Source organism: Carica papaya, chromosome 8, assembly GCF_054855325.1.
Source record: "Carica papaya isolate Zhongbai chromosome 8, ASM5485532v1, whole genome shotgun sequence".
Taxonomy (NCBI): domain Eukaryota; kingdom Viridiplantae; phylum Streptophyta; class Magnoliopsida; order Brassicales; family Caricaceae; genus Carica; species Carica papaya.
Window position 1 is genome coordinate 24,563,541 of NC_142316.1, and position 16,448 is coordinate 24,579,988.

General features: G+C 33.8%; 1 protein-coding gene and 1 pseudogene across 3 annotated transcripts; both read left to right on the forward strand.

The window, feature by feature from the left end:
• The first annotated feature begins 3,893 nt into the window (after positions 1-3,893).
• Positions 3,894-7,903, forward strand: LOC110820980 (uncharacterized; annotated as a pseudogene). The gene is made up of 3 exons (XR_002540987.2): positions 3,894-5,484; positions 7,338-7,398; positions 7,463-7,903. The product of XR_002540987.2 is annotated as an uncharacterized LOC110820980 (transcript).
• An 877-nt stretch (positions 7,904-8,780) lies between these two features.
• On the forward strand, positions 8,781-13,520 carry HCC1 (electron transport SCO1/SenC family protein). Of its 2 annotated transcripts, XM_022050635.2 has the most exons (9): positions 8,781-9,045; positions 9,715-9,902; positions 9,992-10,174; positions 10,295-10,385; positions 11,228-11,440; positions 11,786-11,875; positions 11,995-12,127; positions 12,670-12,812; positions 13,216-13,520. In XM_022050635.2, exons 2-8 carry the CDS (start codon positions 9,753-9,755, stop codon positions 12,776-12,778), a joined length of 969 nt encoding a protein of 322 aa, XP_021906327.1. In that variant the 5' UTR covers positions 8,781-9,045; positions 9,715-9,752; the 3' UTR covers positions 12,779-12,812; positions 13,216-13,520. The 2 variants fall into 2 exon arrangements, with proteins under 2 accessions (XP_021906327.1, XP_021906326.1); XM_022050634.2 differs by lacking the exon at positions 13,216-13,520 and having other exon boundaries at positions 12,670-12,939.
• Positions 13,521-16,448: the final 2,928 nt, after the last annotated feature.

The following is a 16,448-nucleotide window of genomic DNA, read 5'->3' on the forward strand; positions in this document are numbered from 1 at the left end:
TCCTCTTCACTATTGGATTCCTCCATCACAAGCCTCCTTATGCGTGCAGGCTGCTTTTTCTCTCCTTCTTCTTGGCCATGTGGGCTACAGGTTAAAAGTAGCTTGGATCGGGCCTTGAATATCTTTTTACGGCACGACCACTCTTCTTTGATCTCAGACAGGACAAACAATGGGCTGAGACAACTGACCTGGACTCAAGTTGGGCTTGAACAGCCCCTCATGGGTTGCACCTTGTGGATAAGACCCATGGGCCTTCGGTATGTGTGCTTTGGCCTTTTAGATTAGGACTCTTGGTGATTCTCAGATGGGGCTTGGCCTTAGAACAACTTCTACACTTCAAGAAGTCCCAAGCTTGCCGCAACTCGACCCAACATCTTGCGGGTTTCCTGTCACTAGTAGAAAACCTTTTTCTGTGTGGGATTCAGTTTTTGTGGGTTCATGGCAATATGTCTATGGGTGCCATGAACCCTTTGGACATCTTACTTCCCTCAAGACACTTTTCTAGATATGAAATTTTGGCTACGGGATATCGTATTAGGTAAGTTAGCAGGAATCCTTACGAGAGAAGGATTTTTTCTTCTCATGTGAGAAATCCTCTAACCTGTGAGCATGCAGTTTATGGTGCTTGCGTGCATGCATGCAACTCTCCTATTGTGTGCGTGCATGCCACCTATTTCTCCCATGTGGGTGTTTGGCCGCAAGTTGCATTCCCCAAGGATTTTTTGCTATATGCGAGAATCCAACATCTTGTCGGATTCTTCTACCTTTAGATCATGTCCTCTTTGCTTACCCGTTGCTTACATAAACTTGACTACGAAACCAAATCACATATAAAAATTAATAAATTACATATAAGGAAGATTTAAAACTAAATAGTAGACGTCATGAGAAAACCTCTTAATTTGATGAAAATCTTTGATTAGAATAAGGAAGTTACGGCCAACCAAGCTTGAAAATGAAGGATGCCTAGAATTTGTCCATGATCTCTCTTAATTGTCAATGATCTTCGTTGTTATGTCCATGTTCTCTCTTAATTTTTCCCACATGTTGAATTTTCTCCGTTGGAAGGATATGATCGACTAGGAATGATTCTACCTTGATTGACTACCGAAATTTCTTGATCTTATAGAATTTAGTTGTTGTTTTTAGAAGATTTAGAGAAATAAGGAAAGTTTAATACTTGAGAGAAAATTTTCTCGTAGGTGAGAAAATCTCTCACGAGTGGGAGAGATTTTTCCATGTGTTTAAATCCTTATTCTTGGGTTTCTTACTTCTTTAGTGGCCGATTCTTTTCTTGACTTGGGGGACTCCATCTCCCCATTTCTAGGCCTTTAAAGTTAGGCCCAAAACTTCATTCTTTATGGATTCTATCTCTTAATATAAATTTGAAAGTGTCCCTTAAGTTTATTAGCCCATGTTTTTTTGCTTGGTCCTCTTGACATTAGGATACTTCTTTCAAGTGGTCCAAATCCATTATATGAGTTGTCCAAACTTTACTTTCCTTTAAATGGGCATTGTTCATGGCCCAAACCACTTTGATCTATAATAAACCCATAACATGACCTCTTAAGTGTGTTTGGTTCAAGCTGCTAAGGATTGTGTCTTAATGTCCTCTTATATAGACCTTGTTGTAAGGGTCTCCTTTAGAATAGACTTAACTTATTCATGAGGCCTAATCCATGGCCTGTTAAGTCCATAGGGTTGTGAGCTTCTTTGGATCTTCACATGAAGTCGTGAGCTTCTTTATTTCCTCTATTGAAGCTGTGAGTTTCCATGTAATTCTCCATCTGAGTTTGCTTTATGTATGGGTCATGGGATCTCATGCAACTCCGTGTGAGTTGCCTTCCCCCATCCTTTGCATACATCATTGCTTCTAGTTTTTTCTTTCTTCGAGTCGCATCAAGTCGCCATTTTATCATTATCACATTGTGCCTCCCATTCTCTGAATGATTGCTCTTGAAGTTTCTTTCTTTTGCTTTGAATTATCTCTATCATCATCAATCAACATTATCATCATCATGCCAACCACTTGCACTTGTTTCACCATTATCATGTTAGGGCTACCTACTCTCTAATTTTCCTGGAAAAAAAAGGAAGAAGAAAAACTTAAACCCCCTTCCCTCTTTCACTTTGTTGACGAAAAGGAAGGAATAAACTTTAAAAGCCTTTCCAAAAACAACACGTCTTGGGCGAGGTTTACTTTCCCCAACACGCTGTTGTTTTAGGGAAAAAAGGGCCATGGGCTTGGCTTTTTTTTAAGCCAGAGTGTAGAAGAATATAAAGGAATAGGTGTTGGGCTTTATTCTTGATTTGGACTTAAAAAAATTTGAAAATGGTTTAATTTTGTGTTAATTGTAAGTGGCTTAGGGTTTTTAGAGGATTTGGATTTTAAATATAAAACTGATTTTAAAGTTTTAATTGGAGGTTTTAATAATTGTGGTCTTTGTACATAGAGTAATTTGAGTTTTAAATAAAACTAGGATATACATTTATTCATTTGTACATGTTTAATTATATATTATAATATTATATGCATGTATGCATATATATTATATATTATATATATATATATATATATAAATTGAAAGCTTTCTCTGGAAGTGTTGGAAACAAAGATTTCTGTTGAAGCCTTTATATATATATACACACACACACACACACACATATAATATATATATATATATATATATTATTTTTTAATTTTTTGTTTTTTTTCTTTTGGCATATTTCTTAATTATAATATAATAGATTAAAAAAAAAAAAACGTGAGAAGTTAAGAATTCTTTTAGATATTTTCTTTTGTCAATTTTAATTAATAAAATTCCTTAATATAATTAAAGTATGTACAATTGGAAAAGAACGTTTATTTAACTAAACAAGTCAAACTTAAAGCTTAACATCATTAGGATTAAAAGTTGATATATTTTAAATATATCAGTTTTTATATTAATATTACAGATTTTTAATGTATACTTATAATAAATATTCATGTATCCGTCCTCTAATGCTTTAAACCTCGTGGTGAGTATCCAGTTGCATTTTCAATTAAAGTAATTTTTTATGAACTTACTCGTGTCAGAAATTAAATTATCTTTTGATTCAACTAATATTACAGGCTAGGATTGATTCAATTTCTATTCAATTTATAGTCGATTATTAATTTTAATTTGTTTTCAGTTTTTAATTAATTCTAATATATAACTAAATTATAATTTATTATGTTTAAATTAAATAATCACTTTTTAAAATTTTTTAATTATAAAAATTTAATTTCTATCTTAGCAATTTTATCAAACGATAGTTTGATTCAGTCATCTGGAATTCTTAGGGAAAAAGATCAAATTGGCTACTGAGAATAACTTGATGCACATATGTCTCTTCAACCCCATTTGAGTGAAATCCAACAAAAAGAAAGAAAATTTTACTATCCTAAATACCGAAAGTGTCATTGGGTCATGATCTCATGGTTCCCACTGGGTAGAAACATATTTATTAATTGGAATACATTAGCTGTCCCTCAGGGCCATCATTCATCCGGAACACAAAATATATTTTGTTAATATAAACATTAAAAGTAAGAATGAGATCAAAGAAACCTGAAAAAAGCAGCGACAAAAATGTAATTTTGGTACCACCGTAAAATATTTTCCCAGATGTAAATCGATATTCAATTAATTTCTAGGGTTTCATTTGCATTGCAGAGCCTTCTGTAGCCGACAATAGCTGCGCCTTCTCCATCTTGTGAAAACTCTTTTCGTGACTTTTCCCTCTCTTCGAAGCGTGAGTGGCGGCTGGATTTGGTGTTTCTGTTCCCATTGCTTATTAGAACAAGTAGAAGTTGAAGTCCCCTTCTCTGGTATCTGGATCTCAAATCAAGGTACTAATTTCTCTTGCTCTATTTTCTCATTAATTATATATATATATATATATATATATTTGTTTAATTTTAAAGAAGAGATAGCAACTGTCTTCTGGGTTTGAGTGACTGGAGCTTTTACATATTTCAATATTAACCTTTTTCCTAAAAAATTAGTTTGATGCTTTATGTTTCTGTTTTTATTTTGGATGCTAGGTACGTGATTGAAAGGAAAACCAGAACTGACAATTTTTACTTTGAGCATGATGTTTGTTTGGTATTTCAAGAAATTAAACTCTGAAGTTTATGTGAGCTAATGAGCGTTGGTTTGGTCATGACATTTTTGTTTCTATTTAAGTTTCAAGCTTTGTTATTTTTCCGTAGTTTATCGTTCCTTCTTGCTTGCGGAGTGTACTTTTTGACATAATTTTTTGTTTCTTCCTGCTGTTGAGTACATCTGGTAGATGTTGAATCTTTAAATTCGCAACTGTTTTTTACATGCGGAGGATACAGGTGTCTAATATATCACTTTTCCTTTAATTTCGGTATTTTTGTTTTGGGAAGTTGAAGAGTGACAAAAGAAAGTGGTGTACATCTATCTAGTCAGGAAGGCGTTGAAACTTGAAGAAGCATAGGACTATCAAAAGACTAAACTGAGGGTGCATATGTTAGGAATTGTTATGCTCGCGAGGATGATGAGTAGTAATTTTTTATGTGCAAGTGCACGGTTGGTGTTCTATTTTTAGATATAGTTGAAATGTGATGGATCTTAAATTTATTGGTTATTGTATATATCTTTATGTATGCATAACGAATTTTCAGTTTTTTGGATGCGTTTTATAATTTTATGTTTACATATACGAATGTTGTAAAAAATTACTATAAAATTTGGTTAGAAAAGAATGTAGGAATCAAGCTCAGTTGAACTTGATTATGTTATTTTTTATCATTTTCTATCTCAAACACGAGTTCAAGCTTGAGTTTGTTGTGGCTTGGCTCTTTTCTGAGCATTTTTTTAACCGGCCCTAAACTTTGTATTTTTTCAAATGAGCAGAGCTTGATCCCTAGATAAAGCTCAATTTTAGCTTTGAGTCAAACTTTGAGGTTGACATTGTTGCCTCTGCTATCAAACTTTGAGCTTGATTTCAAATATCCAAGCCATTTCAAGAGGAGCAATCTGCTCTTCAAGTATTGCAATGTCTTGGATTGTTATTTACCTTATGAGTGTATTGTTCAGTAGATCAATCAGTTATTATAAAGGGGATATCATTTTAGTTTTAGTTTATAGAATTTTGGGTGTTAAGGTGTTGTTGGTTTTTAGATAAGTCCGGAAAATTTTCCAGAAACCTGCAACTATAACATAATGTATTGGATTGTTATTGTCTCTTATGTGTCTATTTGGATGTATTATTTACTAGATTGTTCATTTATGGTGTAATTCGTGGTTGGGTTTTAGAGTCTGGGGGTTAGAGTTTTGTTGAATCTCTTTTATATTTTCTTGGCTTGTGTGATTGCATTCTCATTTACCAGGAATTAAGCAGAGATACGATCATGACGGGAGGGAATTTCATGTGCAGAGTTGTATCTTATCTCATAAATGAGGTTCTTGTCAACAGTCTTGCTAATAGGTGACTATTTTCTAACATCTCATATATGTACGTTTGTTAATATAGCTGGTGGAAGCTTCTTTCTCTGGCTGGTTGGGATCAATTTGTTTTTAATTGGCTCGTTCTCTTGAAGCAAAAGTATCTCAAATCTTTCAAAGACAATCTTGTCTGTGGTGTAAAATTGTATGCCACGGCAAAGGAAGTTATGAGAAGATTTTTTTCTTGACAAATGCGATCTGTTCCTTATTTTTTTCTGCATTTTTTTCATTATATATGTTAATCTTGGGTAGGATATATATATATATATATATATATATTCTTTCAAATAACACTAGTAGGTTTTATGATGCTCCGAAGAAATCAAGACTGCTGTTTTTGTAGAATGATGATAGACTGTAAGTGAAAAATAAGTTATGAGTGAAAAATAAGTTATAAATTTGTGTCTATGCAGGCTAATGCTTGCCAGAGTTTGAAATTGTGTTATTCTTTCATCAAAATGGGGATTAGTTGTTCTAAGGATCCATTTGAGACGATCTTCTCAACTTTGTGTCCTCTACTTAGGAAAGTTATCATTTGTGGCCTCTACTTTTCTAAGTTAATATACTGATCTTCTCAACATCAAAATATTTTTTTGTGGCAATGTGTTTTGTCTTCTCAAATTCTTGGCCAATGATGCCGCTCCATAGGCTTGTACCGATCATGGGAATGATTGCAACAATTATCACATGATGGACTGAGGCTTTCTTTCAATCTTTTCGATCCTTTTTTCCTGAAGAAAGTTGTTATGTTTCTCTTTCTTTCTATGTGCATTTTTAGTGCTTGTGAGGTTGATTTTTTAGGAGAAAAACATAAATATTCCTATATGGTGTTATTATTCCCTCTTCTCTTTTTTGGCCAATGATGACTCTTTGTAGGCTTGTAGTGATCATGGAAATGACCGCAACAATTAGCACATAAGGGCTGAGGCTTTTTACCTTTTCCTTCCAGTTCTAATTTCTGTTTGTGATCTCATATATTAATGTTCATTCCTCTCCTTTCATCAAAGATGTTGTGGTTTTTTCAATAAATTTTTTTTTTGGTGACGATTGCTCTTTTTATGCTTGTAAAGATCCTGGGGATAACAACATCAATAAACATGAGTGACAATTTGCTTTTCTGATCTCCTGTTCAAAAGAAAAATCTACTTTTCATTCAGGATATTGATTGTTTGGACCATTATGTTCGTTTAATATGGTTGGCCAATTTTGTCAAAATATTTTTCACCAATAATAATTTTTTATAGACCTTAGTCAAGTGACTGTTTATGTGAGTCACGCAGGTAGAGTAACAGGGAGTTGTTGGTTTTTGTTTTCTTTTCTTTTTATTCCTTATGGTTTTTGCGGGTTACAACCATCTTGTGGTTCATTCTATTTTTTACATTCCTAACTTCAACATGCTGTACATGGCGATCCTTAGTTTTTCAAATAATTTTTGCCAATGAATCACCTGGAAAATGCTTCTGCAGTTAACATATAAGGGCCTAAGGACTTTCTTCATTTGATTTATCAGTATTAAATTGAGTAGTCCTTGTCTTCATTTGATTTATCAGTATTAAAAATCTTTAGGATTTTTCTTAACATAGTTGCAGTCCTTATCTTCTTTGATTTGCAGTGTTTGTTATCCTGGAGCTGTAACTTTATGATTTGATTTATTAAGAATCAGTTTCTTACTATTATGCGTCTTTGGAAATAAAGTCTTTCATGGGGTTCTTGGTGATTTGGTTGTTACTAGTTCTTTTATTGATTAAGAGCTAATGCGGGTGAACATCAAAAGTATCAGCTTTTCAAGGGCTGAAAATTGTTCCGAAATCTCATTGTTTGAAATTTGTTAATCAGTCCTGCATTCCAAAGATTTGCGGTCGGACTTCGAAGAAGATGGAAGATATTTCAAGTTTAGGTAAGATTCAGTAACTCTCTGGTTCTGACTGTCCCTTTTGTCTTATGTGGTGGTTGTGATGCAGCTGTTCGGAAGAGGCAAGAACTTGCTGAGCAGATGAAAGACTTCTCAAAGGATCTTGAAGTTAGTTATCATGACAAACCTACAAACTTTTTGGCTAATGTTAGTTGGCTTTTCAATTGTGCATGCAAATTGCTTAGCTTGCAGTCTGTCAAAAATCAGTGATGCATCTGGTCGCCGAGGTGATCAAGTGACTGAAGTAGACAATATGCTGGTCGTTCTTTTTCTTGTCCTACCTCTCAATTGCAGATGGAAAATTTTGTGTAATTTAAGAGTTAGTGGTAATGACAAGGAGATAAAGGTTATCTTGCTTTCTGCTTGTAATACTTGTATAGCAGCTATTCATCTATGGTGTATATATATGAACAAGTCGTAACCTTTTTTTTAGTATATATATGTTATGCTACTTGTTTAGTTGAAGTAAAAATTTCATATTACAATTTAAGTTGGTGCAGGGCTGAGCCAAGGCTCGCTTGCATTTGTCAAAGATATTATCTCCCTTCTCTATAAATGTATTTGGTAATTGGGAGTTAAGTGAAAATGTATGTACAGAAATAATTGATTTCTTGACTGCTTTCTTGGTCAAGGAGAGAATGGGATATATATATATATATATATATACATATACATATATATTATTTGGAGTGTAATTGAAACTGTATTGCATTATTATTAGATTGATGCAGTAGGAACTGTTATTGAACTCATGTAAATTTTTCCCTATGTGATAAATTGTGTAAATTTATGATAACATTAATAAATCATTGATTTAATATTGAAAAAAGTAATATTTACATTTCGAATTAAATAGAGAAAAATAATTATCAATTTAATCAATCCATCAAAAAAAGATTTTATATTGACTTCTGTTTGTGCCACCTTCTCCTAATTTAGAAGAGAAAATGAATAGATAAGTTTGTGATAAAAATAAATATTTAACTCTTCATCCCACAAAATTTCTAATTTTCCTCGAAACGCCAGCGTTTTAACTTTTTCAACTGACCCTCTTACATAACTTCGTCAAAATCTCTTCTTAATGATTCATTGTTAAGCCTTCTCATATTCTACCTTTGTTCAGTCAAATATCTAAAAAAAATGTCCTGCAATTTTCAGTATTTTACAATCTTGATTTTAAAATTAAAAATTTGATTCTTTTATTAATCTCACTAATTTATTATTACCAATCTAAAGAAAAAAATACATACAGATTTTAGATTAAAGAAAATTAAAAAACAAGAGAGAGAGAGAGAAATAACGATTTGAAGTACAAACCCAAAGTCCAAATTTTGCCCATTTTACAAACTAAGCCCAACCTAAAATCAATTGTTCTAGCCCTCTTCCCTCAAACCCTACCATACCAAAATTCTTTCAGCTCCAATTTCTCTTCCTCTCTTGGTCTCCAGCGGTGAATAATCTTCCTGTTCATCAATTTCCCTCTACGCTACACCCACTTCTTCCCTTCCATTCTAACGGGAACCTGATCCCTCTATCTTCGTTCCCCCTCGTTGCCCCACCTGGTCGCCGGGTGTTATCTCGCACCACTGCAGATTCGGCCAGCTTGAAGCAAAAGGAAAAAGCTCAAGTTTGGTATCCACCTCTTCCTTTTCTTGTTACTCTTAGCATATGAGCTTACGGGTTCCTATGTTTGATTGAATTTCTGGACAAAATGACACAAATGATCGAGTAAAGCTTGGATCTTTTATGCTTCAGTCTCTGTTGTATTGATAGTTTTTCCTTTACTGCTCAAATATGGTTCACCGGCTAAATATTCCGCGTCTAAAATTGCTTCAAGAAGATAGTAATTGCTTGTTATCTACGTGTTTTTTGTTTCTCATTCTCTTTATTTGGCTTTGGTGGTTTTATTCTCTTTTCCTCTTTCGTTATCTCTTGTTTGAACCTACTTGGGAACTTTCATGAGGTTTTGAGGGTGTTTGGAGTTGAAGCAAGATTGAAACACAAAGGAATTTCTAATTTCTTTAATAGATTGGAATATCCCTATTTACTTCTATTTTCTTCCTTTAACGTATTTAATCCCCACAACTAACCGTTGTAAATATTAGTTCCTTTTACTCCTTTATGATTTTAATGATTGGAACAATTAGGCAGGCCCTAGTTAGTTAGCTGCCAATGATTGATGCATGCCTAACACCTTCTCTTTTGTTTTTATATTGATCAGTGTAATCTGGTGTTCTAACCTTTCCCTGACCTGGGTCATTGGTGACTTCGTATATAACAAGATTTGTGTTCTATATGCAGATTGTATTTATTTTAATTCTAGTGAGGTTATTGCATATATGGCTACCCTTGTATCTAGAAGTTCAAATCATCTTCGAAACATCCGTCAATATCTCCAATTCCGCGCATTGAGCCACTGCAGATCCTTGGTTCCTGCATCTTCTACAGTTGGCACCCTTCATCATCAAGCTATTCTTCCTATTCAATCAGTTTGTGTTCTTCCCTACTTCTTGCTTATCTGTATAATACTCCGTTTCATCCAAAACAATTACATTTGTTTCTAATATTTTATTTCTAGGTTATACCAGTTGATGGTGGGATCCAACATTGGGTTATTAATCGACGATGTTTATTTAGCACTACTACCAGTAGCTCTACTGGTAATACTGAAAATGCAGAATCGAAAAGTTCTGGTGGAGGCGATCACTCTGGGGGTTCACATCAAAGTAGCAGTGACACGGGGAAGCCTGTCCGGGGAGGGGTGAGTTTGTTTTTTTTTTCTCAAAGGTTTTATTGATGATATATTTATTGTCAAATAGTATTTTTTTTATGTTTCTCCTTTGCGTATTAATATCTTAGTTTATTGAAATGTAATTTGCAGCCTGTTTCGTGGATGAGTTTTCTGTTGCTGGTCGCCACTGGAGCTGGACTTATCTACTACTATGATAAAGAAAAGAAACGCCATATTGAAGGTACACTTCTATGGTGAGTTAGATCTATTTCAATTTTACTGCTAAATAGGATTTAATTTTATAATATTCTGCAAACAAATAACTTTCACAAAACATTTCTATTTTAGTTTCTACATCTAATAAACCTTAACAGGATTTTGAATTGAACTTAATAATTTTGTAAAAATGATATAGTTGTGGCTTTTATACTATTTTAATTACCTTTAGATATGATATTTGAATTTTTTTTTTCATAAAGTATTATCTATGGTTCTCCATATTTGTTTCAACCATAAAACTTCATTTCTAAACAAACATTTTCAACTTTCCTAGAAATGAAAAAGAGTTTCACACTTATTCTAATCGAAGCCTCATATCTGAAAAAGTAGCCATTTTTTATGGATGTTACTGTATGATGCTAGTACAGGGAAGCTCATTAAGTCTTATGTCAATGCCCTTAATTAGTATTTATGCATTTAACTAAAAATTATTAGAAGTATAATGGCAAGTGTAGGCTTCCTTGAGATGCTTCAGTTGCTACCTCACACTGTTATGCAACCACCTCAGTGAAAATAACTTCACATTTTAAAAGTCCTCAAAGCTGAAATGAGAGACTCTGAAGGAATACTTCTTGTTCATTTGTTAGTCTCTAGTTTTTGTTTTCACTTCCATCATTTGGTTTGCACTAATTTTTTGTTTATTTTTTAGAGATTAATAGGACTAAACCAAAACTCTTGCAAATGTTGGTTAACCTCTATTGTAGTGTAAGCTTTTAGTTTACAGTGCCTGTTTATCACTCCTTTCCCTAAGTGTTATATTGCGTTTTTTGTTTCACATGTAGTGATAACATCCTTTTGTACCAGATATAAGTAATGCTTCAAAGGTAGTTAAAGAGGGACCATCTGCAGGAAGAGCAGCGATTGGCGGCCCATTCAATCTCATAAACCATGAAGGAAAACGTGTAGCAGAGAAAGACTTTTTGGGAAAATGGAGTATAATATATTTTGGCTTCACTCACTGTCCTGATATTTGTCCAGATGAGTTACAAAAGCTAACTGCTGCAGTTGATAAAATAAGTGAGTCATCAATGTCTTTGTTTGATAGGGAAAGTGAATTTAGAGCTACCAAGATTGAGACAACTGTCTTTTTTCAAACAGAATTTATTCCTGAATTTTACATTAGAAAATGAGGCATGAAACAAAGTTAGTTTCTCAAATCATGACATACAAAAGTAGGGACAAAGTTTGATTGATATTTGATCTTTTCCACATGTATCACAATCAGAGTGGATACTGAATACAAGGACTAGACCAATTATTTTGATGATATTCCTTTCATGACATATACACATTCTTGATCATTGAGAATTGTTAATACGATAATGTTATTGTTACTCTAAAAAATTATTATAATATTTGCAGAGGACAAGGCTGGAATTGAAATTGTGCCTGTGTTCATCTCTGTGGATCCTGAGAGAGATACTGTTGAGCAAGTGAGCGAATATGTAAAGGGTACTGCATGATATGTTCCCCTTGATCTAAATCGTGTATTTGTAACTATTTATACTTTTAATGCGACTGATGCTAATCATTCCTATTATACTTTGTAATTTTTTTGTCCCCACCCCCAGAATTTCATCCAAAACTAATCGGATTAACCGGAAGCCCTGACGAAATCAAGTCAGTTGCTCGTGCTTACCGAGTTTATTATATGAAGACAGCCGAGGAAGATTCGGATTATCTTGTTGATCACTCCATAGTCATGTATGTTTAGCCTTACATTATACTTTAATTAATCAATATTTATGTGTCTGCTCCTCTGTTGTACTCTTTAGGAAGTTGGTTGTTTCAGTGGGTAGGCTTAGTTGATTTGTCTATCATTCTTGGGTAATTCAAGTTTTCTTTTGGTGTCTCTCTTTTCTTTTCTTTGGCACCTTGTTCTGTGGAGTAAAAATTAAAAATAATAAATTTTCAAGTAGTTATTGATAAATCCTAGCTGTCTTGAGGTTTTTTCTCAAGAAAATAAAAGAAATTCCTTCTCTGCTGGGGTCTGTTGAAATGGATATATAAGGTGGATGTATTGATCCTGATTTGATTCAGCCACTTATTGAGAGGAATAGATTACATTTTTCTACGTGCATCACAAAAGAATACGCAGAATAGTAGATAATGAAGACATTTCAGTTGAAAATAAGATGATTTGTATTCATGAATTGTGAAATGTGTTTCTATCTTTTTGACAGTCATGCTACTGTTGGGTAATAAACCTTGTCATTGATTTGGTCGTGGCTTTATATCTTGTGTAGGTATTTGATGAGCCCTAAGATGGAATTCATCAAGTTCTTTGGGAAAAATAATGATGTTGATTCACTTACTGATGGAGTAATCAAAGAGATAAAGCAGCACAAGAAATAAAAGTAAACCCATTCGTTATCCGCAAGTGCCTTAGGTTAGTGCAAGAAGAATTATGAGATCAAAATTTAAAGCTTATTGTTTGACATGCTGTTGGCAAAATACAACCAGAATTTTGTTTTTTCCTGAGCAGCAATAGATGGAAAGTTTACATATTGATGAAATTGGTTTTTTTTTTTTTTTTTTTTTTTTTTTTTTTTTAAATCAAATTGGGCTACATCTATTTAATAATAATGGTTGAAATCCAACTCCTTCCAGCTATCTCCGTTTTGTCTTTTTCAGACATTGGTCTTTTGGTTCTTTTAATAGTTAATTATTGTTTATGGTCCATCTTGAAAAAATCTTCCTTCACTAGAAAGTTAAAGCTTTGATTTCCACTTCATGCAAAGTAAATTGTATGTTGTATGTTGCTGGTTGCTGGTTGCTGGAAATGAACAAAGAGACTTGAGATATTTTGAGATAGAAGAGGACAATCAAAAGACTACATGAAAGAGAAAACTGAGAAGGCAGAAAGGAGAGTAAGAAGAAGAAAATTTAGAAAGGGTTTTGTTTCTTCATTGCTTTATAATTTATATATGTTATCTCTATTTATAGACTACATGTTGTTATTTCCGTCTTTTTTTATTGAAGTGCCTCTTTCTGTCAAACAAGAACAAAATATCATCTCTTGTTATTGCTCTCTTTTTGTCCTATTATATACAAGGACAATATATATACTAGGTCCATAGAGTTATTTTCTTTTTAATGTTTACTTTTGTTAGTCAAAGAGGTAAGTGTAGGACATGCTAAATTATGAGGCTTTTTCTCTTTTTGTTGTTTGTTTTGTAATTTTCGATTGTCAAATATGTTTGACAATCGGGTTAAAAATGAGTGTAACATGATGTATAAAAAAAGAATATGAAGTTAATTAATTCAACTAAAACAATAAAGTAATATGATAAAAATATAAAAAGAAAATTGTACTTTTTATACAAAGCAATCACGACAACCATCTTAAATTCAATTTGTGAACTCTACTAATATGAAGAAAAACATATTTTTCTCCCTTGGCATTTAGCTTTTTTTCTCCTTTGATTAGGAATATTGGTATATGTTATATACTCAAAAACTTCAAAATAATATATAACTCAGTAGTTGCCCACTCCATGCTTCTTTTGGAGTTATATTTTAAACTGCAAATGTGAGACTTCTATTCGAAATATAAGTACTCTAATTGATTGTTTCAGACTAAAAAATCTTTGAAATATCGTTGCTTCTCCACAAATTTTATACTATATTTGTAATAGTGCAATTTTTCTTCATATAAATTCCTTCTTATTGGAGTGAGTGGGCTGTTGCAAGTTGCTTTTTTATTCCATGAAGTTTACAAAAATTTGCAAATTCTTATGAGTTATATTCTTTCTTATTATTCAAGTGAAGAGCTTTTATTGAATTGCTAACCTCTTTTCCAACATGTGCTTTAAAGCTTTTACAAGCTTCAAAGGGTTTAAATTTCTTCTACAATAAATATAGTTTCGACTATAATCATCAATGAAGATAAGGTATAATAACAGACTGAGAGGCTTGACCTAACATAGGATTCCTTTCTTCAAGAAGGTTTAGATGGGAAAGACAATGACGGAGACTAGACACGCAGACCTTCACTTAAGTTTTTCTATGTGCTTCACTCTAACGTAACGACATTGATGACAGATTGTCTTTTTTGATTGCATGGAACTTGATGTATGGCTTCTAAGGGTTAGGTAAGTAGCAGAAAACAAGGTATCTTCTACTAGGGTAATAGACTTTAGTTTTGACAATGGCGGCTCCTAAAGGATACAATTTAATTTTATCCTAACCAATCGACTTTATCGAGAAAGATTGCTTTTTTTAGGCCAAGAGGTTGATAGCTAAATCTGATTCCCGAATATCCAATTGAGTAATTAATTCTTTATAACGTACTCGACTTTTCTTTGACAAATAAGACAGCAGTCGGTAATGTTTTCCCTTCGATTTGCCTAGATGTGATCCAAGTGGGTTCAAGTGCTTGCAGAGCATATCGGTCGAAACAAATACGATTAACTCGATAAGATATTCCTTTCAGTCTTCCTTTATGTTGTTTACAGAATTTGGTTCTTTTTGGGTTATAGTTGATGGTTGTTTCAAAATTCCATCTCTACTACAGAACAGGACGTGAGAGTTTCTTCTCATCCAGCTCCTCGCAGAGTTTTTTTGTGTGTATATTATATGGATGATCTGATCCCCAAGGGCCATGATTGGGAATTGTTTAATCGTCTTTCCCATATCAATAAATGAATTTAGGCATCTTTAGTATTCGCGAAATGCTTTAAGCATCTTTTGAGCATGTTCAGCTTCAAAAATTCCTGGAGTCCTACAGCATTCTCATAGAAAGAAAAGATGGCTAGTATATATCTATTTTGTTATTGTAGAAAGTGATCAGTTCTTTTGATCTTGTTTGGGTTTGGAAAGGTTTTCTTTTTCAATTCCAGAAGTGGAGGAATCTATGTAAAAGAAGCTGTAGAAGAGCACCACCGCTGTTCAGGTCCCAACACATGGGGGATTAATTCAGCTCCAAGGATTGTGAATCAAGAGAAGGGAAAAATGAGACTAGAATTATGAAGTCACCCTTGACCAAGACCTAGACGGCAAGCTAACCTAGTACGTCATAACTGAGAAAGGGAAGATATCCCCCCCCCCAGAGCCAGAACTTTGAAAGCCCTCACGAATGGAGAGGAACATCGTGTAAAAACTTGAGCCGTCCAATCCAGAAAAAAATATGTTATTTGAATTCTCCATTGATATGACATGCTATTTTTTTCATTCTTCCTTGAAAGTCGTGGTCTTACAAACTCTACAGCTGATATGGACAAATCCTTTGCTTCATATAAATGTGTAAAAGATACTAGTCACACTTAAAAGCCGAAGCCTTTGGGAGGAACCAATGAAAAGCAAGGGTAGAGCCTTGGAGCCAACCCAAGCGAAGATCGGCACTCGAAGGCTTGAGAAGCAGCTCTCAAAAAGGAAAGCCATGAAGACGACAGATTCGCCAGTCAGGCACACTGTGAGGTTGACTACAGCAGATGGGGAGGTTACAATTCCTGTTTTCCTCTGTCTATTTTCGGGAATAAATGTAGGAAGTGCAGACGGTGGATTAGGTGTGAACATTCAACGACGGTTTTGAATGAGAGAAAGAAGTGAGGAATTCTCTTTTCGAGCCACAGGATTATATGGTCTTGGAATATGGTATTCAACCCTTGTGGACAAACCGGAAAGGTACAACCTGTAAAGCTAGCATGGGGCGTAGAAGGTTTTGATCCTTTTGTTCCAGGAGAAATAGTCTCTCATCATATTGTAGTAGGAACATTGGGCATATTAGCGGGCTTATTCCATCTTATTGTTCGTCCGCCCCAACATCTATACAAAGGATTACATATGAGAAATATTGAAACCGTCCTTTCTAGTAGTATTGCTACTGTCTTTTTTGCAACTTTTGTTATTGCTGGAACTATGTGGTATGGTTCAGCAACTACCCCAATCGAATTATTTGGTCTTACTCATCATCAATGGGAAGGTGAAATAGTATTTCTCTCCAAAAAAACATGTTTTTACCACCGCATAAAGAAAATATTTTGTTGCGAATGAACAAGATATTGAGGAATTGTCCATACGTAAA

What these genes read in the sequence shown, in the direction of transcription:
- HCC1 (XM_022050635.2), top strand. Translation starts at nt 9,753, where the DNA reads ATGGCTACCCTTGTATCTAGAAGTTCAAATCATCTTCGAAACATCCGT. An exon ending in TGCTGCAGTTGATAAAATAA is followed by an intron (nt 11,441 to 11,785) that starts GTGAGTCATCAA and finishes TAATATTTGCAG; the next exon opens with AGGACAAGGCTGGAATTGAA. An exon ending in AGTGAGCGAATATGTAAAGG is followed by an intron (nt 11,876 to 11,994) that starts GTACTGCATGAT and finishes CCCCACCCCCAG; the next exon opens with AATTTCATCCAAAACTAATC.